This window comes from Panthera tigris, chromosome C2 (genome assembly GCF_018350195.1).
Source record: "Panthera tigris isolate Pti1 chromosome C2, P.tigris_Pti1_mat1.1, whole genome shotgun sequence".
Lineage (NCBI taxonomy): Eukaryota > Metazoa > Chordata > Mammalia > Carnivora > Felidae > Panthera > Panthera tigris.
This window is the reverse complement of record NC_056668.1, coordinates 151,672,622-151,695,952: the sequence shown is the minus strand read 5'-3', so window position 1 is coordinate 151,695,952 and position 23,331 is coordinate 151,672,622. Positions and strand designations below refer to the sequence as shown.

The 23,331-nt window shown below is 47.6% G+C and overlaps 1 protein-coding gene across 14 annotated transcripts in view; it reads left to right on the top strand.

Moving 5' to 3' along the window:
* Positions 1–23,331, top strand: part of ITGA9 (integrin subunit alpha 9) — a 400,223-nt gene that overhangs the window by 316,464 nt on the left and 60,428 nt on the right. For 13 of the 14 annotated variants that reach the window (XM_042956919.1, XM_042956927.1, XM_042956925.1 and 10 more), the window contains one exon: positions 4,028–4,135. In XM_042956919.1, coding sequence (XP_042812853.1) covers positions 4,028–4,135 — 108 coding nt within the window. Of the gene's footprint in view, positions 1–4,027; positions 4,136–17,519; positions 18,223–23,331 lie in introns of those variants that run through there. The other variant, XM_042956932.1, reaches the window with a different exon arrangement.

Sequence of the window (23,331 nt, the reverse complement as noted above, 5' to 3'; positions counted from 1 at the left end):
CACCCCACATCCCTCCATTCCAGCTCCTAGAGCTGTCCCCGGCCTCTACCCGTTCGTCCCCATAGAGAAGATGGTTTTCCGGTCTGGCATCGACTGCCATGACCAATAATTACTATTTTCTTTCCCCGCGGCCACTCCTAGGTGGACTGAAGGGATGAGAAATAATCATGGGGTGTGGGTCTAGAACGAGGCGGTGAAACATTTGTGGGATCTCCCAAACAACGGTCTTCCTCTCTCTAAAGTGTTGTCCCAGGCAAGAGACCTCTAAAACTGTGATGAGGGACGCATGTTCCCAGCTCAGAGAGGAGGTGCTTCCTGACCAGCTAAGCCCCTACTGTCACACCCTGTGCTTAGTTTCCAGGGAAAAGGGGAAGATGGGGTTAGACCTGCTTTCGAAGCCTCACAGTGATTGCTGTGAGTAGGACCTCTGGGTTTCTGAATCGCTTCTCAGAATTAGTTTATCTTTCTCCATTGCTTTTTGTAATTGGATAGAAAACAGATAAAGACCAGATGGAGTGATTTCGTTCACTTAAATCACTTTAATTACTTACCCACTCTTAGCGGTAAGTTTTGGAGGTGTCTTACAACAAAAGATACAGTCCAGAAAATGATTCAGAAGGGTTCACGTGACACACACCATTAATGAAGAGGGTATAGGTGTTAAGAGAGAAGACAAGAGTCGGAGTTATACTGAAGATCCAAAAATGTTCTTATCACCCTCTAAAATGAAAGAAGGAAAGAAAGATCAATGCATCTGAGGGCATGTGGTCAAGTCGTGTTTCTCTGAAGGCATTTTTGCAGGGAGCTTAAAGTCTGGTATTCAGGCAAAAAGCTTTCTTCACATCTGACCCGACATAGGATACAGGCTGGAGAAGGGGGCCAGGAATGGGTGGCCGGGCCATGCCCCTTAGATAAATCTCTTGATTAGCAGTTGCCTGAGGAAGTACACGGCATTCCGTTCAGGATTAGGGGAGCTGACTGAGTCCGAAAGTTGGATAGCGTGTGTCGTCGATTAGAAGGCGATCCTCTTGTGCCAGCAAAGCTGACAGTTTCCTTGAGGGTGCTCTGGTGACTCATCTTTCTGATCTAATCGTCACTATTATGACTGAAACGTAGGATGGCCACCGACCAGGCTGATGGTCCTAATGACCAAGGAACGGAGCTAGTGGGGGAGGGTAAGATCAGGAATGTGGATAAATCTGTTCCGTATTTCCTTATTCTGGCAGCATCGCTGCTGAGGAAGGGCATAAGACTTTCCGTAGAGCGTGGTCTTTCTGTCTTTTCCAAAGCTATTATTCAACAAGCCACTAATTGTTTAAAGACTTCACTGCAGATGCAGACAGGTGAAAGGCAGAAATACTAGCCTTGGGCCTGCCTTCTGCCTTCCATCAAACTTTTCTTAACAGGAACACAATCATCTGTTGAGCCCTGATAGGCTGTCTTTTTTCCATCGAGAGTTCATCATTTTTCTCACCTGAAAAATAATGGTGGAAAAGAACACGCCTGCCGCACGAGAACATTGGCGGAGAATCCAAGCTTAAGGCGTTTGTTAAAAAATAACCGTGGTAACACGGGGCCCTCTCACCCGTCCTGCGGTAGTGAGTGAACTAGCACAGAGCAAAACCACTTTCTTCTTTCTCCCCCCCCCCCAACCCCCCCTGCCTCATGCTTTTTGTCGGGATTCTCTCAGACAAGTCAATAATTGTCTTTTCAATTCTGCGCGCTCATGTTTCACTTCCAATTCGTTCCTTCAGTTGTGGTTAGATACTCCTTGCTTTTCTTGCGTCTTGGGGTGGTTGTCTTTGGTGGATTTTGTTCTTTTTGAATCAAGAGCTGGCAAGGACTGCTCCTCCCCTCCGTCATGTCCCTGCGCTTTGAAGCAGAACCAACTACTGCAGAAACAATGAGCATGTGGTTTTCTAGGGACGAGCTGGCTGGAGCTCGATCCTGAGACGTCCTGTCGGTGTCTGCAGACCTGGCCAGATTTCCCTTCCCCTCCCGGCTCTGCCCTTCTGACCCCAACTTCAGAGACGCCTTGAATCCCCGAGTTCTGTCTCTAGTCCCCAGGCCCCAGAGCAGCCTTTAGCTGCTTCTGTCTCTTGATTCTACCCATGTTTTGGTTTTTTTTAAAGCAATAACATCTTTATCGAGATACCGTTTTTTCTCCCGCGAAGTTCACCCGTTTAAAGTGTGCAGTTTATGGATTTTTGGCTTGTTTACAGAGTCGTGCAACCATCATCGTCACCTAATTTTAGACCATTTTTGTCACCCCCGAAAAGGAGCTCCACAGCCTTGAGCAGTCACTCCCCGTGTTGGCGTTTCTATGGCCGCTGTAAGAAATGACCACAAACTCGGTGGCTGAGAACAACATAAATGTATTACCGTACAGTTCTAGAGGGTCAGAAGTTCAAAATGGATCTCATCGGGCAAAAATCAAGGTGCCAGCAGGGCTCTGTTCCTTTCTGAAGCCACTAGGGGAAAATCTGTCTTACTTTTTCCTCCTTCTACGGGCTGCTGCGTTGACTCATGGTCCCCTTCATCTTCAAAGCCGGCAATGGCCAGCTGCGTCTTTCTCAAAGTTCACCTCCCTGATTCTGACCGTCTCCCTCTTCCCTGTATAAGGACCCTTGTGGTTACATTACACCCACCTGGATAGTCCAACGTAATCTCTTCATTTTAAGGGACACTGATTAGCAACCTTAGATCCCCCTTGCCATATAGCGTGTTCACGATTTGGTTCCTTGGATTTGGGGACAGGGACATCTCCGGAGGCCATTCTTCTGCCTGCCACATTTCCCGTATCCCGGCCCCAGGCAACCACTAATCTACCTTCTGTCTCTACACCTCTATCCATCTTTTTTATTCTCCTTCATACTCCATTTTTGCCTTGAGTTCCATTCTCGACCTTTCCTCCATCCCCTTTCCCTTATCTGTCTCTTTGCGGCCACTGTCTTTCCTCTCATTTCTTAGGACATGATGCGATTCTGGAGACAGAAAACAGAGAGGACTATCGGGGGACCGGGGGGGGGGGGGGGGCGGTGGGAGGATAAAGTTTTGCAGGACCAAATGCTGGGGCAGAAAAGAGGTACACAGATGTCCTCAAACAGGATTAGCAAGAGATCAGCTGTAAGTTATGGAGAAACCCTGATCAGCCGGTGGTGTAGTAAGAACAGCCCTTTCTGTAAGTTACATCATTTGGTTTGGGGAAAATTCACTTCGTCTCCTCTGTTACCTCAAACTGTAAAAGCAGGACTTGGACCAGATCAGTGCTTCTGAAACTACAGTTCCTGGGCCAGTAGCGTCAACATCTTCTGGGAACTTACTAGAAGTCCGTAAACCCCCTCACAACACCACCCCCCCAGCAGACCTACTGCAGAAACTCTGGGCACGACTCTCCCCCAGTATATGTTTTAACAAGCCCATCTGATTACTCTGATGTATGTTAAAGTTTGAGAACCACGGGACTAGACTATGTTTATATTCCCACCAAGTGTAATAGCCGATGAGTAATTCCTAGGTATGTAAAAGGAAATAAAATTTTTAGCAGGAAGAAGACAAAGACATGCTGAAAGGGAACAAGGTAATTTGGAAGTTTGGGGGGTTTAAAATGTGTATTAGGAGGATTTCTGTTTCATTAAAACCTGCCATTATTTTTTTTTTAATTTTTTTTTTTAATTTTTTATTTATTTTTGGGACAGAGAGAGACAGAGCATGAACGGGGGAGGAGCAGAGAGAGAGGGAGACACAGAATCGGAAACAGGCTCCAGGCTCCGAGCCGTCAGCCCAGAGCCCGACGCGGGGCTCGAACTCACGGACCGCGAGATCGTGACCTGGCTGAAGTCGGACGCTTAACCGACTGCGCCACCCAGGCGCCCCAAACCTGCCATTATTCAATATCTCAGATCACTTGAAGTCATGACCTTTTAGATCCCGAACGCTACAGTCTCTGTGGGAGTATCTACTGCATGCCATGAAACGAAGATGTGTATTTCTATTAAAACTCACTGTGTGTGTCTCACACCCACAGGTCTATAATACTGGGCCAAGCACCCTTCCTGGGTCATCTGTCAGTATCACTTTCCCCAATCGACTGTCATCTGGAGGTGCAGAAATGTTTCATGTCCAGGAGATGATGGTGAGTTCTCGCTTATTGTCACTGTTGCCTTCAGATTCGAACTAGCCCATTCACATTTTGCCTTCCGCCCCGAGGACCCAGAAAGTTTAGCTCATTCCAACCTTTAGAAACATACCTGGAGAAGCTGGGGACCCTCGACACCTGAATTTCTGCATTGGGACAGTTTGGTTAATGCCATAAGACCTCTCTGGGTATGGGGAAGGGTTGATGATGAACATGACTTCTGGGATAGACTTTTCTGGTTCTGGAAACTCCTGGCAACCTTAGGTGTGGCTAAGGCTACATTTTTCTGAGGGGAAGATCCACAGCATTCAGGAAGATTCTCAAGGGGTCACCGAGGCCTGGGGGATGAAGGCTTAGTTCCTAAGACAGAGGTGTAGATTGAAACTGACATTTATATACAGAATGTGTAGTTCCACTTGATTCTATGTCAACTGTCGATTTTATCTCAAGGGGAAGTTTGACAGCTAGTATGTGATCATCCCTCCCACCTCCTTGAAACAGTCTCCTTGGTTCCTCCTTTCTCACTGGCTTTTCTCCTCGTCCACCCAACATCTGTAGGGCTTGGGGTCAATCTCAGAGACCTCACCCAGACTCGTGGCCTTGTATTCAATGTGTGCTGATGACATCCAGCCCAGACTTCTCCCATGAAATCCAGACTTGAATGGTTAACTGCCTTCAGGCCATCTCAATCTAGGTGCCTGACAGGAATCTCAATCTTCTCCAAAACTGTGGTCTTCTCAGTGGTCCCCTTCCAAATCTGCTGCTCCCACAGCCTTCCCCGTCTTTGCAAATGGCTGCTCAGTCTCTCCAGTTATTCAGATCAAAGACCTTGGATCATCCTTGACGCCTCTCTTCCCATACTTCACTTCTGATCCGCCAGCACCCCACTCGCAGGCACCATCATCTGTCTTCAGTTATCGCAGTAGCCCCTCACTTGTGTCCCTGCTTCCTTCTGGGCCCCCCTGCAGTCTGTTCCTGGCCCAGCAGCAGAGCGAGCCTCCCAAAATGTGGGTCAGGTCATCTTAATCCAATGGCTTACCCACCCCCGAATCTTCCGGCACCCCAGCTGGCCCACAGTCTGTCTCCTGTCGCTCTGTGACCTCAGTTCCTCCTCCTTGACCACTCTCTCCACTCCTGCCACACTGTCCCTTGCTGGTCCTAGAGCACAGCAGACACTTTCCTACCTCCAGAACTTGCCCTTGACCTTCCCTCTACCCAGATACCCTTCCCCCAGGGGGCCACATGACCTCCAGCTTACCTCCTTCAGCTGTGTGCTCAAATACCACCTGCCCAGTGACACCCTCCCTGGCCGGCCTTGGTCCCGGCACTCCTCATGCCCTTTTCCTGCTCATACTTCACTGTCACCTTCATCACCAGCTGACATTCCATGTGTTTTCATGTTTGACCAGTTTATCTGCCTCCTCCTGGCCCCCTACAGTATAAGGACGAGGGTTTCTCTCTGCTCACTGTGATATCTCCAGACCCTAGTACGATGCTTGGCATGTAATACATGCTCAATGAATATCTGTGGGCTGAAAGAAAAATCTACAGTCTGAAACAGAGTTGTTCACTCTGTCCGCGTGAATTCAGGAAGAGAGCCATACTGTTCAAAACTGCCTCAGGCTGATTCAGTCTGAAGTGGCTGGGTGTGAGGGGGGACCCTTCCTGGGAAGGACTGGGGCAGGATGCTCAAGTGAGTCAAGGCATGCCGTCACATTGAGAGAGTCACGGAATCATTGCTCTTCACGCGGGCACGCGAGGAACATAGCTCGAGCCAGACGAAGGGACAGTCTCTCCACTGAGAGCTTGAAAACTGGGGTAGCAAGGCCCACCACATGTCACACATCTGAGCTGACAGTTGAAGCAGACGCTGCCCACAGGTGTGGAAAGCGTCATGTGATGGTGACAGCGGCATCTGGCATCTCGGTGCGCTTGGGTCTTGTGGCCTGAAAACCCAGATCGTGTGAAATGTCGAACGTAGAACAGGTCGCCCCGTCCCGAGTCGCCTGCTCGATCATTTCCTTCCCTCACGATATTCCATTCCTGTTCCGTGAAGGGCCCACGTCTGTGAGCTCTGCTGACACGGAAGAAAAGAGCCCACGTTCCTTCCCAGCGGTGTGCCGTGGCTTGAACCCGGCGTAAGGTCACGCGTGCTCTTGTCTACCCCCTTAAATGTTATCAGTCATACCCACCGCTCCACCTATTCCCCAGGGCCCAGGAGCGTTTTCCTCTTCAGCGTGCCCTGAGAGTTGTCGGCAGAAACGTCTGTAGGGTGGCAGAGAGAACTTTTTTCTTCATAGACAGAATTATTTATTTTTAAAAAAAAAATTTTTTTTTTAACGTTTATTTATTTTTGAGACAGAGAGAGACAGAGCATGAACAGGGGAGGGGCAGAGAGAGAGGGAGACACAGAATCTGAAGCGGGCTCCAGGCTCTGAGCTGTCAGCACAGAGCCTGACGCGGGGCTCGAACTCACGGACCGCGAGATCGTGACCTGAGCCGAAGTCGGCCGCTTAACCGACTGAGCCACCCAGGCGCCCCATAGACAGAATTACTTATTGACCGAAACAGGAAATTTAAGGCACTCAGATTCTGAGGGGATCTCAGAACCAACTACACCCCTCTTTCTCTTGACTGATCATCGGACCAAGGAGGAGCCACTGGAACGGACTTTGGAACACATTTATAAATAGCTGGCTTGCCTGGGAGGCGTGAGACGTGGTTTTCCTGAAGATCTGCAGAACTGCATGGCTGTTAGTGTAGCTGAGTGGACGCTCAAAAGCCCACGTGGTGTCAGCTGGCCTCATTCCACTGTTGGAGTCCTCAGAAGCAAACCCGTTGGATGTTCAAGGCCGTATTTAGAATTTTCACGAAGTCTGTAACAGAATCCGCAAGGATGGCCAAGCCTCCCGTTGGATACGCCAACCCGTGGTCAGAGGCTGACGGCCTTTTCGTGGTATGGAAAACCCAACTCGCTGGCAGACCTCGCTAAGCAGGTAGTGAAGCACCTCTTTCCCGTGAACAGTCATGGCTGGATTACGACGACCCTGGTAATGTAAAGGTGATGCAGTGATGAGGCGAGGGTCCCCGGGTACCTGTTTCAGAGGCCGATGGGCAGGACATCCTCTGCCCTGAAGCCCTCGGGGCTGAGAGCGAGGGCGTCCTGTCCTGAGGCAAGCTCAGCGTGTCCCCAGCTTCAGCCCCTCCCTTCCTCAGCAGAGCCCGAGAATGCTCCCTGGGACAGGTGTGGCCCCTAAAGCTCATGGCGTTCTCCACGTTGGCCCTCCGGGACTGCGAGTGGAGTAGGGCTTTCATTTGGGAGATTTGGGTGGCGTGGTGCAAGTGGAACTCACCCGTTTGGGGAGAAACCGGCCCTCGTTTCCTATACCGCACAGGAGGTGACTCTCCAGCCTGGTGGCATCCCCTCCCCAGGCCACCTCCATTTCCCAGCCTGGGACGGCTGAGCGGCCAGCCGCCGGCTACGGTTAAGCCAACCGAAGCGCCCTCTTGGGAGAGGGCCCTCCGTCATCCCTCCCCACACCCCGTGGGACCCTCAGATTGTTTCCAACATTGCCCTCAGTGTCTGTTTTGCCTGTGGTCACCATCCACGTAGAATGCTAAGGGTGGGCGTGCCGTCCCCATGGGCACTGGGCCATCACCCCACCTCTGGCCCTGAGTCTGTGGCACAGGTTTCCAGCTGTTGGCTCAGAATTCATTCAGGAGCGTCTGGATGGCTCAGTCGGTTAAGCATCTGACTCTTGATTTCGGCTCAGGTCATGATCTCACAGTCGTGAGTTTGAGCCCCACTTATGGGCTGCGTGCTGGGCGTGGAGCCTGCTTAAGATTCTCTTTCCCTTTCTCTCTGCCCCTCCCCTCCTCGATCTCTCAAAATAAATAGAGAAACATAAAAAAATAATAATGATTCAGGGGCATCTGGGTGACTCAATAGGTTAAGCATCCGACTCTTGATTTCAACTCAGGTCACGATCTCACAGTTTGTGAGATCGAGCCCCAACATCAGGCTCTGCACTGACAGTGCAGACACTGTTTGGGATTCTCTCTCTCTCCCTCTCTCTCTCTGCCTCTCCCTGCTCTCTCTTTCAAAAATAAATAAATAAACATGAAAAAAAGGCTTAAAAAATAGTAATTCGTTCAGGCCCGTCTGGGGCTAGAGCTATGATCCCTGGGCAGGACAGACCTGCCTCTAGGTTTCACCAAAGACTCTGTTTTCCCGGAGGGTTTCTTAAGGTCCAGGTGCTGTGAGTGGAGTGTGGCTTTGCTCATGTGGGAGAGATTTTTCTAGGGAGCCTAAGGAAGCGTGGCCCCTTCATACTCCCAGCTGTGGTTCATGATCTTTCCTTGTAGCAAATGGTCTAAGCCCCTCCACTCTGCTTGTGTTCTATTTAGAAATAGACCACAGTGGTGGTCCGAGGAAAGACTTAATTTCCACTGCCTCCCACCCATCAGCGTTGTGCGGTGCCCTGTGGGGACACACTGACTTCTCACAGCACAGCAAAAATGTGGGTAAGCCGCGGTGAGCATAGTATCCATCAGGAAGCCAAGGTGCAATAACCATGAAAGAGAGTGAGAGGGAAAGAACACCAGAAATTCAGACTTGCAGGAGACTGACCTAGGAAATGTCACTGAAATACCATGTGACAGATGCATGGAGGCATGCCCAGACCCAGGCACGTGGTACAAAGGTGCAAATCCCACCTTGGGAAGGGCAAAGGAAATGCAGACTCTTTGAGTCAGGGCTGAGAGGATGTGTGGTTGTTCACCAGGAGAACACGCGAAGGGGAGAACTTTCCAGACAGGGAGAGGTCACCAGTTGTATGTGTACAATGGAGGCAGTATCTGATTCTCTGTTCTCTGTGCCTAGTCTTATACAAAATTGGCAAAGGTAGCTGTTTTCTACACCTTCTCCAGAGCATACTGCAGACAGATACCTGGGCAGTGTGATAGGAAGTCATTTCCTGTGACAGTTGGTAAGTTAACCATTCCTTCTGGGGTGCCTCATTTCTGTGTACTTGTGGGTCACTCCATCTCTCCTGACCTAGGAATGGGAAAGGCCAAGCCACTTGCCCCCAGAGGCTGTCAAACCACACGTCATGGATGTTGCCAATAAATGACCTGTGGACAGTGGCTTCTGTGGGCCAGACAGCCCTTGTGAGGCAAGCGTTTGCTCCTTAGAGAAAGTTCCTATTGGAAGTGAGGACATAACCTCTCATACAGCTTGATGGGAATTGGCCTGGAAAATGTAACGGCTTTCACTTTGGTGTAGTCTGTCTACACGGACAAGCCTTTTAGCAGAGCCCCTGGGCACGGGCCTCAGAGAGGCTAAGTTAGCACGTAGGTTACAAGCATTATGGCTTACGAAGGGGCGACCATTTGAACTTGGGTGGTGGTCCCACTCCAGAGTTAAGTTTTACTCACAATGCATGAAGTTCAAGGACAGGGATGGGAGGTTTGTCTCAGGATTCAAGTTTTATTTGCTGACGCTGAAAACCTATGTGTGCAGCTTTCTGATGCTGGAAGGGGGCTTTGGGGTTTGGCTCTTGTAAAAATGCAAGATGGAAGAAAGTCAGACATGACAGTTTACAGAGAATAAAGGGCTGGAACCGTATGCTAGGTGAAAGCCTGGGTCTTTCAAAGAACTCTAGTGTTAATCTAGAGACACTGAATATGCATCCCATTCTTTGTTCCCCCCCCCCAAAACCATCTGAAAAGGTTTACCTCTCTGGCCAGCCCTGTCCTTGCTTTGGGACAGCAATTCTGAAGCACTGACCTGATTTCCAGGAGGCAAAAGAATGTGGAAATAAGGGATGATTTTCTGAGGAGACACATCAATAACTTTGCGATAGGGCATCGTTAGGATGTTGACATCAATATGATATTAATAACTAGTATCCATTAAAATATATCGAAGTAAATTATAAACCCCCTCCCACGCTGTCCCTGCAGACACATCAGACGGGACTGCCCATGATCTAATTTCTGCCAGGATGAGTCGGTTGATATGGGAGCTTCACCTGACTTGTGATGAGTCTATATCCCTGTAAAGGAAAGATGTACCTGATACATCAGTGACCACACAGAAGCTTAAACTTAGAAATGGAGGACTGAATTGCTTTCCCCTAGAATGATCTGGAAAAGCTTCTTTTTTTTTTTAATGTTTATTTATTTTTGGGAGAGACAGAGTGTGAGCAGGGGAGGGGCAGAGAGAGAGGGAGACACAGAAGCAGAAGCAGGCTCCAAGCTCCAAGCTGTCAGCACAGAGCCTGACATGGGGCTCAGACCCACAGACGGCGAGATCATGACCTGAGCTGAAGTCAGACGCTTCACCAACTGAGCCACCCGGGCGCCCCTGGAGAAGCTTCTTAAAGACGGTGGTGTTGGCACCATTAACTCGATCACATTTAATCAATGACTAAAGAATGAAGAGCTTTCTCCTAAATACCTGACAAGATAACATACCACTTCCTGCTGTCCTGAGGCTTTCGTGGCCTGTGTTCATGAGCTGTCAAATTAAATCCACATAGCACCTCTACAAGGGGCGGGGGTGGCGGTGGGGTGGGGAGGGTGGTCCTTATCCCAGGTAGAGGAACCAGTCTCAAAGACTGGCCCGGCGTTACACAGCTGGTAAGTCAGAGAGAAGGGTCCGTGATCGGGTCTGTCTGGCTCCAAAGCTCATGCGTTTCCTACTCCAGTGTATTTCACACCCCTCCTCAGAGCATTGCCCAGCCACCAGAGGCAGACTCAATCAGTAGAAGAGACAGATGATGAACAGACCACCAGGAAACACTCACTGAATTGCAGCACGTCAACCCCAGGACAGAGAGGCACCAACCGCTGCAAAAAGAAAACCTCAGCCCAGACGGTGTAATCATGATGCAGACGGAAGATGGGGGAATGAGCGAGATCGGTATCTTCAGAGAGAAGCAAGAAGACAGTGTGTCCATGAAATAGAGAAGCTCGCGTTTCGTACATTTAAAATTTTGATCCCTCAGACAAAAACCTCAGCCCATGAGCTGTGTCGTAGAATGGATGTAAGAGAATAAAGCATCGGGTTGGAAACTTGAGGGGTTTTCCAACAACGTAGCGCTAAATGACCCCCAAAATGCCAGTCAAACTTATTCCGTTATTTTATAACAACCTGAAAGGGAGATCCAAATGATCTCAAGATGAGAATTAGAAGGCAGGAAAAACGGAAATGAAAGCAAGTCAAGATTCTTGTCTTGTTTGGGGGAGAGTTTCCGTACCAATTAGCTCAAGGCTTTGATAAAATAAAAAGTCTAAATACATGAAAATTTTAGTGATGCCTTAAAAGAATGAAAGCAAAGACATCCAAACCACTAAAGAAGCATTTTAAAAGAACTCATGGAGGTGCCTGGGTGGCTCAGTCAGTTAAGCGTCTGACTCTTGAGTTTGGCTCAGGTCACGATCTCATGGTCGCGAGATTGAGCCCCTCATCTGGCTCTGTGCTGAGTGTGGAGCCTGGTCAAGATTCTCTTCCTCCCTCTCCCTCTGTCCCTGCCCCCTCTCATGCACACTTTCTCTAAAAATTAAAAATTAAAAAAAAAACTCATTAATAAATACATACACGTTTATATATAAATGCGATGGCAAGAATAAATCCAAACATATCAATAATCAAAATAACTGTGAATGAAATAAATGCCCTAGTAAATGACAGAGCCTGTCAGGTTAGGGTTTTTTTTGTTTTTCTTTTTTTTTTTTTTTTAATGTTTATTTATTTTTGAGAGAGACAGAGACAGAATACAAGTGGGTTAGGGGCCGAGAGAGAGGGAGACACAGAATCCGAAACAGGATCCAGGCTCCGAGCTGTCAGCACAGAGCCCGACACAGGGCTTAAACTCACGGCTGTGAGATCGTGACCTGAGGACCCAAGCTAAAGTCGGACGTTCAACTGACTGAGCCACCCAGTCGCCCTAGGTTAGATTTTTTTTAATCCAAGCGTAAGTTACTTACAAGAGGCACACCTTTAAAATGACCCATAAGGTTGGGCTGCCTGGGTAGCTCAGTCGGTTAGGTTGTGCTGACAGCCTGGAGCGTGGAGCCTGCTTCAGATTCTGTCTCCCTCTCTCTCTCCCCCTCCCCTGCTCGCTCGCTGGTTCTCTCTCTCTCTCAAAATAATAAACACTAAAAACATTTAAAAAGAAATGAATAACCTTTATTGTAAGGAAAGAAACAGACGTATCTCTATGGCAAACAATGCTGCTCACCCCCAGGAAATATAAGGTAATCAACTGACTGGATGTGAGGCCTTGTGCATGGGGAAAGTAAAAGCTTGGGGCACCCTTATAAACTGCCTGACCTTGCATTCCTCAAGCCACACACCGGTCCACTGGCTAAGGGTGGAAAAGCCTTACGAGACCCAGGTGGTTATGTACAGCCTCTGGCCAGTCATTGGCTGATCACTAGGCTATGCTGATCCAGGACAACCCCTAGGAAACCAGGCTTAAAAGTAAAACAAATGTAAACAACAACAAAAAAATAGCAGAGACATCAGAGATTACACATTGCAGAAGACACAGATTCACAGAATTAGTCCAATCAAGGCACTAAACAAATAAACAAAACAAAAAAAGTAATGACTACCTCTTCCCGAAGGAGGGTAAGAACTCAGAGTTGCCACAATATTTATCTAAAACTTTCAGTTTAGAAAAATACATATGTGAAACATGCAAAGAAGAAGGAACAGGGTAAACAGGGCACAGGGGGAGAAAAGGAATCAATCGAAGCTGCCTTTGAGAAGCCCAGATGTTAGATTTAGTAATCAAGGACTTCAAAGCAGCCATTATAAATATGTTCAGAGAACTAAAGAAACCATGTTTAAAGAATTAAAGGAAAGTATAATAACAATGACTCATTGGACAAAGAATGTCAGTAAAAGATGGAAATTATAAAAAGAGCCAAACAGAAATTCTGTTCCAAAAATTCCAAAAAATACTTTTCTGGAGTTGAAAGGAAAATACCTGAAATGAAAAATTCATTAGAGGGGCTCAGTAGCAAATTTGAACTGACAGGGAATCAGCAAACTTGAGCAAACTTGAAGATCAGTAGAAATATCCCATCTGAAGAACAGAAAGGGAAAAAAATACAAAAAATGAGGGAAGCCTCACAGACCTGTTAGACATCATAAAGTATACACATAGAAATACTCATAATTGGAGTTCCAGAAGGAGAGGATAGAGAGAAAGAGGCAGAAAAAATATCCAATGAAACAATTGCCCCAAATAGTAGAGATGTTTAGACTCCTTCACAATAAAAGATATGGAGGCAACTGACTCTCCATTTGGAAAGAAGTTACAGAAAACCTCCACCTCACTCGGGGGAAAAACAGGCAGATTAGAAAGTTATATGTAAAAAAGGAATATTAGCAGAAAGTACTGAATATTTTCATAATATTTGGATGGGAAAGCTCTTCTTCCTAATCAAATCATAAAATCCAGAACCATTAAAGGAAACATTGACAGATTTAAATCTATAAAAATGTTAAACTTTTGTGTGATCATAAAACATCCCAAACAAACTAACAGATTATTTAGGAGAATATATTTGCAACATAGTTGACAGACAAATATGTAAATGTCTTCTTCAGATCAATAAGGAAAAGGCCAAAAAGTATAAAAATGGGTGAAAGGATATGAACAGGCAATTCACAGAAGTTTTCATGGCAAATAAACATTAAAAAAACAAATGCAAATAAGCAACAAACATTAGCCTCACCAGTAATGAGAGCAGTGTAAACTCAAATGAAACCAAGGTCCCTCCCCAATTAAACTGGAAAAAAATCTAAAAGATTGTTAATATCCATAGTTGGTTAAGATGAGGAAAAATGGGCACTCCTAAATACCATTGGTCTAAAAGGCAATCTGATAGGGACGTGTGGGTGGCTCAGTTGAGCATCCAACTCTTGGTTTTGCCTTGGGTCACGGTTTCATGGTTCATGGGTTTGAGCCATGCACTGGGCTCTGCACTGACAGTGAGGCACCTGCTTGGGATTCTCTGTCTCTCCGTCTCTCTCTGTCCCTCCCCCACTCTCTCTCAATATAAGTAAATCGACTTTTTTTTTAATTTTTTTTTAACATTTTATTTATTTTTGAGACAGAGACAGAGCATGAACGGGGGAGGGGCAGAGAGAGAGGGAGACACAGAATCGGAAGCAGGCTCCAGGCTCTGAGCCATCAGCCCAGAGCCCGACGCGGGGCTCGAACTCACGGACCGCGAGATCGTGACCTGAGCTGAAGTCGGCCGCTTAACCAACTGAGCCACCCAGGCGCCCCGTAAATCGACTTTTAAAAAGCAATTTGACAGTAACTATCAGAATGTAAAATGTGATTACCAGCAATTCCACTTTTAGGAACCTGTGTCAAAATTCTCACATAAATATATCCAGCAGAAACTTCTGTTTGATGGTAGATATGGATGTCATTGTTCTCAGCATGAAAGTAAACTCTTTCTATTTTGGTGAAGTAGCAAATAATATTCCACAAGGATTCTGAGAGGGAGCTGTTAGATTCAGGCTTAAAAAAAGTAGTAATAATAATAACTTTTTGTTAAGAACTTGTAACAGATGAGGCAATATACCAAATACTTTTTCTGGACAAATTAACTTAATATTCATTAGAAATTACCAAGGAAGCAGAGGCACAGGGATGTGCCTAGGTCACAGAGCTGATAAGTGGCTAAGTTAGCGTTCACTTTTTTTTTTATGTTTATTTTTGAGAGGGGCGAGGAGGTGCAGCGAGAGCGGGGACAGAGGATCCGAAGCAGGCTCTGTGCCGACGGCAGTGAGCCCGATGTGGGGCTCGAATCCACACACTGTGAGCTCATGACCTGAGCTGAGGTCGGATGCTCAAAGTCAGTATTCACTCTTAACGACCAGACCGTACAGCCACGCGCAAGGCCTTGTGACATCTCTTTGTCTGGACGTCAGCATTACCTGGAAGTTAGAATTGTGGTCGGGGAGGTCTCGCGGAGACCTTCATTCAGGGTGGAGGCCCCGAGCTGTCTCGGGAGGTTGTAACGTGATCTTTGCGCGTGAAGGTTCGGCTTGGCGAGTCTGTGTTTCCTGAGAATTCTCTCTCCTTGCTTTCAGCCCTCTGTGGTTTCTCTCCGGTGAAGCCCCGGGCCCCATGTTGCCCTTTGCGGTGTCCAGACTGGACATCCAGGAGCCTCCGTGTGTGCTTGCTAGCCCTCACCCGGGGGGAGCTTTCTGCCGCAAAGGAAATCACTTAGTTCGCTGGCAACAGCAGTTGGACGGTAACACTGGTTTCTGAAGCCGGCCGGTTGTTAAGGCACATTTTGCAGGAGCGAAGGCCTGGGCCCCGTGACTTAGTTACACACGGAGGATAATTGCCACAAGAAGTCTCCCCTGTGGCAGGCTTGCTGGAGGCCAGAACTTGTGCACCAGCCAGGTCTGGTGCTCCAAACCAACCCAGCAGATAACCCAACATTGAACCACTCACTTTTTTTTTCACGGTCTACGACTCTCCTCCATAGTGGACCCATGCTTCTTTTATTCCCCCTTCTCCACTCTCAGCTTTTCTGTTGAAATGCGAGGGCTTATCCTATACCAAACCAGCGTTCATCCGGGGAGGGGCTTTCCTACTAACAAGAATTCAAGGCCTAGAAACCCCAGGATGCGGAGTCCAGGGGGATGTTCTTCTTCTCCTTGAGGACCTGGTTTGCCATTTGAGGACTTGTATTAACTTATCTGGGTAACTCTCAGGGACACCCCTGGGGTTCTCTGTAAAAAGATTAACCAGGAGATCTGAATGGTCAAAACCACGTGGTCTAAAACCCTGCGTGACCTCCCGTTCACCTTTCCAGGCCATGTCCTCCAATACCCTCTGCCCCCGACCTTGTCTTCCAGCCACTCTGGACCATGAGGGCTGCTGATTCACCCACCACTCACGTCGCTGGGCCTCCTGGCCTTCCTAATGGTTCCTTCCTTCCCTCTGGCTACGGAAAGCCCACTCATTCCTCGACACCTAGTTCTCACACATCCCCTCTCCCATCAAGCCTTCCCAGATACCTTCCTGGGTAGTCCTGCCCAGGGCCTTTGCACCTGCCTCTGCTGTGAGAGCACTCTTCCCCCAGTTCTTTGCATGGCTGGCTCCTTCTCATAGTGTGAGCCTGAGCCCCAAGTTCACCTTTTCACCGAGGTCTTCCCTGGTCACCTTAGCTAATGTTGCAAATCTCCATCAGCTCTATCCCATTTCTCTGTGTTACTTTCTTCATAGTACTTGTCACCGCCTGAAATGACTATTTTTCAATTGTCCTCTTCCACAAGATTGAAAACACTATGACAAGAAAGTCATGGCTGCCTTGTGTCCAGCATTTGGTGGCCCGACTATAATATGTGCTCAGATAAATGAAAGAATAGAATCGACATTAAGTATTTCTTTCTGCCGTAGGACAGGGTGGTGTCCTTAGACCCCTGCATACCCTGCAACACATCTAACGAGCACCTCATATGTCCTCGGAACTCAGGAAATTTGTGTTGAGTTGAAATCCCAAGATGTTTTGGCAACTTCCCTTGACTCACAGCAGAGGCTGCCTTAATTGTAAAGTGGGAATAAGCAAAAAGGTAAAACTTTGAAATAAGGGGCCACATCTCTTAACAGAAATGAAGGCCTCTCAGAACAAACTTGAACTCCACTTTCTCTGACATCGTGAAAACATGCTCCTTTTCCCTCACAGACACACACACACACACACACACACACACACAGTCAAGTCCGCTGATCTCAGCAGTGGCCTCCAACCATTTTTTTCTTTTTTCTTTTTTCTTTTTCCCTTGGTTCTGCATGTGTCTGAACGTGAGCTGAATAGTCAAGTTCCTAAAATGAGTCAGGATTCTGTTGGCTTCAATTTTTTTTTTCTTTCTAACAGAAGCCAGACACTTAAAAACGGGGAGACGGCTGATTGAATTCTGGAGAGAGAGTTACGTTCCTGGGCTCTTGGGTCAATTTTAGTTTTGGCTAGAGGGAGGAAGTGTGTGTTTCTTTGCACAGCTTACGTTCGGCACGCAGCCTCTGGAAGGTGGCGATAAGCTTCAGCTGGGGCTGTCCCTGCACAGTGTGGTCCAGAGGCTGCCCTTTAACCCGTGTGGGCGGAGCCAATGAATCAAGTCAGTGACCTCTCCCTGCTGACTGAGGGCGCCAGCTTATCAAGGAGCCCAGGGTCCTATACTCACGGCCGCTGTGACATCTGGAAGCATTAATGCTCCGTAGCTGGCGTGTGGGCCGGTCGGAATGCCCACACTTTGGGACAGGATTGTTCTGGTCCCTGACATGGATAAAGGTTAGAAGTGAGTGATTCTACCATTTACTTTCCTTCATTCCTTAAGAGCATCATGACACAGAGCCCTGTCGTTGCCGGGTGAGCAGTTCCTGGAGCTGCTAACAGGAAATCTCCCTGAGGATAAACAGAGCTGTCGGTCATTGCCTAGAAACACGTGGTTCTCGTTGAACCTGCCCAGGACTTACTGTGGATGCCTCAGAAGCACCAAAACAGGAAGACTCCTCTCTGATATACACACCAAGTTTCTTCTGACCGAAGGGAACTTTCTCAACATTGTTAGACGCTGAGAAGTGATTCTCTCCCCGGCTGTCCGGGAACCAGCTTCACTCGTCCTTCATGAGGACCGGAAGCACATTTTAGGCGTCTCACAGTCTTGAAACTTTAGACCTAAGGATTCTCTTTTCACCGCTCTGACGAATATACTCTCAGAAAGTTGGAAGGGAGGTTAGACAGATGGCTCCACGGGAGATAATCAGAAAATGATCGTTCTTTACTTTTTGAGAAAGGGATAATTATAAAGGGATACATCTAATAAATGCAGCGATAACTCAGTGAATCAGCAGGTGTGCTACTTTATCTTTTCATGGAAGATGGGGACGGGCTTTGTTCTTTACCATAAGATGGGTCTAAGAGCTAGACCCGGAATCTGAATAAACCGATCCAAATCCAAGGGCTGTGTTGTGTCCCACATGAGGGCTACTGACTCATTTATTATCCACATCAACAGATTGTTCTGTTTCCAAAATGTTTCATTATCTGTGGAAGGAAAACATTTTTGGCATGCACGTTAAAGTGCTCAGATAACATATTTATGTCTCACTTTTTTCACTGGAGAGAATCTGACCGCATCTGGAAATTCTTCTGTTGTCACCGCTTCTCTGAAACTATTTCCCATCTGTATCCCTTTAACTCCAGTAAAAGACCATCCCGGTGCTCGCGAAATGGGCCTCCTCTGGGAGATTTGGCTTTCTCCGATTAAATGTAAATGAATTCTGTTCTACTGGGCGGCCTGGTGGTGCCTGAACTACGGACTTTCCAGCCTGTTGGCCAGCACACCCAGAGGAAAAGGGTGTGGGGGAGCGGGGAGGGCATGCCATTGTTTTTGCCAAACCCTAGAGCTGGTGAGGGGGAAATGATCGTTGGCTTTTATCGTAAGAAGTGAAATATTGTATGAAATAATGGCGGGCTCACACAGAGGTCACATTGTACAATGGATTATGCTCTCCTTTTCCTTTGGAAGATTGGTTCTGAAGCTTTGCCCCTTGATTTCCTGTTTCAGTTTTGTTCTCTGTAACACCCTGACATTTCACGGTGGTGGTGGCGGCCTTGAGGGATGGGAGCTGAGGCCGGGTGACATGGGGAGTGGGAAGAAGAAAGCTTTTTTTTTTTTTTTTTTAATGTTTACTTTTGAGAGAGAGAGAGAGAGAGAGAGACAGAGCACAAGCAGGGGAAGGGCAGAGAGAGGGAGACACCGAATCTGAAGCAGGCTCCAGGCTCCGAGCTGTCAGCACAGAGCCCGACCTGGGGCTTGAACTCTCAAACAGCAAGATCGTGACCTGAGCTGAAGTTGGATGCTTAACCAACTGAGCCACCCAGGCGCCCCAAGAAGATAGCATTTTATTTAGAGGATAATTTTTAATTAGAAAGAGAGGAGACATCTAGAGTGAACATTATGATCTTTTCAGTCTTTTTCTTTTTTTTCTTTTCTTTTTTTTTCCATTGGTTTTTTTTTTTAATTTTGTTTTTTTTAAATTTTTTTAAATTTACACCCAAATTAGTTAGCATATAGTGCAACAATGATTCCAGGAGTAGATTCCTTAGTGCCCCTTGCCCATTCAGTCTCTTTAAAAATAACCGTCTTTGCCTGTCTGGAAAATTAAACGACACCAGATCATTCTTAAACCCCCTCGTCTTCCTGCTCCATCCCCAACACTGCCAGTCTGGAGGCGGGCTGTTGTTTTATGGAAGGCTGCTAGGCCCTCATTTAGCTGTTTCAGTTCAGACACAGGGTATTCGCTTCATTTGGGGATGCAGGCTGGGAGGGACTGGCCAAAGCCAGCACCTCATGTTAATGTACCTCCTGTTGTTGAGATCATCAGAGTGTCTGTCCTTTCTGTGTGTCCGTATGAACACAGAAAGCGTCTAGCTCCACGCAGAGGTAAATATCGGAAAGTCAGAACTTGCTGAACTGATAAACAAGAGGGCCCTTTTCACAAAGCAAAAGAATCCGTGCTCCGGGAGGGTCTACCAAAGGACACCTTTGAGAACCCCTTCCTTCGCATGAAATGATGCGTGCACACAAAAACTGTTTCCAACCTTTCAAAGACACTCGTTACATAAAGGTAGGTCTATCTGTTAGGGGGAACTACCCAGGATTGTTAGTGGTTTCTCTGCTCATGTTAAATAGTGTCCTTGCAGTCAAAAAATCAAGGTAAATGAACGGAGCCTTTGGGCAGCCAGCCTCTTCTGCGTTATTCTGGGTCTATATTCTTGCAAAGACTTGAAGTGACTGGTAATACGTGAACATGTTTGTTTTAGGATTTGTTCGTAAAATATTAGCCTCTTGTACCATTCTTCGGTCAACACCAAGAAATAATAGTGAATCAGAGCAACGTGATTTAACATAAGGCATAACATAAAGAGCTCTATAAGAGGAAAGATGGTCTATCAGTTTATATTTTGCTGAATGGAAAAGGCATAGTTTCAATGTATCTTTCTGTTAGTAAACCTCTTAGGTCAGCCTGATTAGCCAGTGGGTATCATTTCTCAAACATTTTCTGAGTACTATTTTTATTTCAAATCTTGAAGTCCTAAAATTAGTATCACCAAAGCCACTGTGGTGAAGGTTCTGCCTCCTGTGGCAGAAGGGGCCTATTATCTTTTGATACTTGCTTCCAAGATTGGGCAGTAGGTAATTGAATTAGCAAAGTAGGCATTCGAAACATTCTCTGGGTTTTCAAACTCCAGGGGTGTGTGAATCCAGAGGAGCAGGTGGCAAGTCAGGGGACGGGTCATGTTTACCCAGTTGCCATCCGCTGTGATTGGTGGGACATGATACAGAAAAGTGGCCCCAAGATGTAACAGAGAACACAGAGTCACTGATTAACAGATGAGTGTGAGTTAACGTGAAACACGTGTTATTCAAAAATGAACCTGTGCCCTCTTTAATCCGAGTCAGTTCAACAAACATAGTTTTCGAATCAAACTTCATCTAAGACCCACGTTGGCAAAGACTCTGAGCATCTTTCATAGGGAGCACTAATGTCATTGAGTTTGCTCCCCTGCTGATCTGATCCCCCGTTTCTCTTTTATTGGCTGTGTACTGTGTTCAAGGCAGTTCACTTTGTACATCAAGCCAGGGACACTTTGGTGAACTTTCCCATCCCTGGACCCCAGCCAGCTGGAGGATGGTCAAGAAATGGGGCTGATTCTGGTAGAAAGGGGACGTCTATGCCTTAGCCCGTTAAAAATCTGCAGTAATATCACACGCCCCGGGTGAAAAGTGGTTCCTTCACTTTGAGACTTGTTCATCGCCTTCTAGGTGGCTGTCCCACCTCCATCTGAGATTTGTCTGCAGGACCCTCCTCTGTGTCAAGGCCCACCTCTACTGCCTCCTTTCTGCCCACCGCAACCCAACATTCGTCCAGTGCGTGAGCCATGTTGAACTCAGATACTCTCTAGTTCAAGTCTGCTGTTGGCACCTCTGTGCCCTTGCACATGCTATTCGTCCCTGCCTGGAACTGCCTTCCCCTTCTCACTCTGCTCTCTAGGAGTTCTCTTTATCTTCCAAGATCCACATGAAGCACCACCTCCTCTGAGTCAAGAATGCAGATCATGACAGGCTGACTGCCGGTAGAGGGAAACATTTCTGAGGGCTTGTGAGAGAGCAGACGATGAGATTAGGGCCCGGGCGTGTGGGGGACAGAGGCTCTGCAGCCTGGGCCCAAGGAAGGAGGAACAGGAAGGGGGCATCCTGGGGGAAGCTTTGGAGATGGCACTCCTTCCATAATCAAAGCATCTAGGTGTGTGACAGGCTGCTTAAGCCCTCTGGGCTTCAGTCTTCTCATCTGTAAAATAGGAGTGAAAGTTAAGGAGACCAGATGGCCCAGTTTGCCTGGCACATCCCTGATATGTGTCTCTGTCTTGTTCGTCCATCTGATTAAGTCTCCCACTTCACTCTCGAAAATATCCTCGTTTGGACAATAAATTATATGATCACCCCACTGATAGCAGCACCTTCTATGCATGGGTACTATGAGGATTCAGTATGTGCCGTAGCTGTTAATGGTTTTTGTTTTGTTTTTTTTTAATTTATTTCAAAAAAGAAAGCATGAGCAGGGGCGGGGCCCAGAGAGAGGAAGAGAGAGAATCCCAAGCAGGCTCCACGCTCATTGCAGAGCCCGACTCAGGGCTTGATCTCATGACGACGACATCATGACTTGAGCCAAAGTCAAGAGTTGGATGTTAACCAACCGAGCCACCCAGGCACCCCCATAACTTTTAGAATAGTACCCACGTTAGCTGGCGTAATTCCTGTTTATATCTGAACTCCGTACAGGGATGGGGCCGTAAGCAGCTGGGATTGATTTCGAGGGTGATACGCTTGGGGAATGAGACTCCGAAAACAGATTAGAGGACTGCTCTGCCCCTCCAGTCTTGAGGCCCAGGGACAAGAACTGCCTTAGGGTGGCTCTGTTCTGGGACCCCAGGAGAGACCTATGTCCTCTCTCTACCTCTAGGTCAGCAAACAGCTCAGAGGTACCCTAGGCAGGCCCCTCTCTTGAGGCCACAACATGGGAGTGCTTTGTTTTCTCCAACCCCTTTATCAGACCACCACGGCCTGGAGAGTCTTTAGTAGAAGCTCTAGACGTTCCTCTGAATGGTAACGGACTCTCTTTTGCAGCATCATGCCTTTGGAATCGTCCCGATTCATACTTTGAACCCCGTAGTTTATGCAGGGAGGTTTGACTAGACCACGCCAAGTGTACCAAGCACTTCGTCCTCAGATGGGCCTGGGACCTCGGAGGCTTCTGACCACAGAGGCTCCTGACCGAGGCTAACTCGGACTCTGCCACCAAGTGATGTCCACATTGTCCTTGGGCTCCTGACAGTTTCCCAAATCACCACCATCTCCTGGTTTTGACTTACACAGTGTTTTCTTTGGGGTCCGGACAAGGGGAGTAAAGGAGACCAAATGCCAGCAGAAAACCCTCATTAGCTGCCTTGGCCGAATCCAGCCTTGACACTGTGGCCCACATCCTCTTGTCCTTGTTGTGTGTGTTTGGTGAAGACCTATTATTCACATTCCAGTAGACGTGGGCCTCATCCAGCTCCCAGAGGTCCTGGAAGATAAGCAGCCATGTCATGGGAAGCATTTGGACTCGGCTGGTCTGGAAAATAGATGAGAATTGAGTGGGCAGGGACGAGCAGAGGGCAACGGCCACAGAGTCCTTGGCCAGCCACAGAAATGAATCTGTTGGACACGAGCGCCGTGGTGTTTGGATCGTCTGCAACGCAGGAAGAAAACAGCGTTTCCCTTTGATTTTAAGCAAAGAAGTGGCGAGGGAGCACCTGGGTGGCTCAGTTGGTAAGCGTCCGACTCTCGATCTCAGCTCAGGTCACAGTCTCATGGTCATGAGTTCGAGCCCTGTGTCAGGCTGTGTGCTGACAGTGCTGAGCCTGCTTGGGGTTCTCTCTCTCCCTCCCTCCCTCTCTCTCTCTCTGTCCCTCCCCCCACCTCTCAAAATACATTTTAAAAAAAGTATGCAAAGAAGGTGTTTATAACCAAGCTGGGAGTAGGAGATGTTGGCAATTGCTTACCTACATGACGTGAGATCAGGTGGCCCCCTGCTGTTACA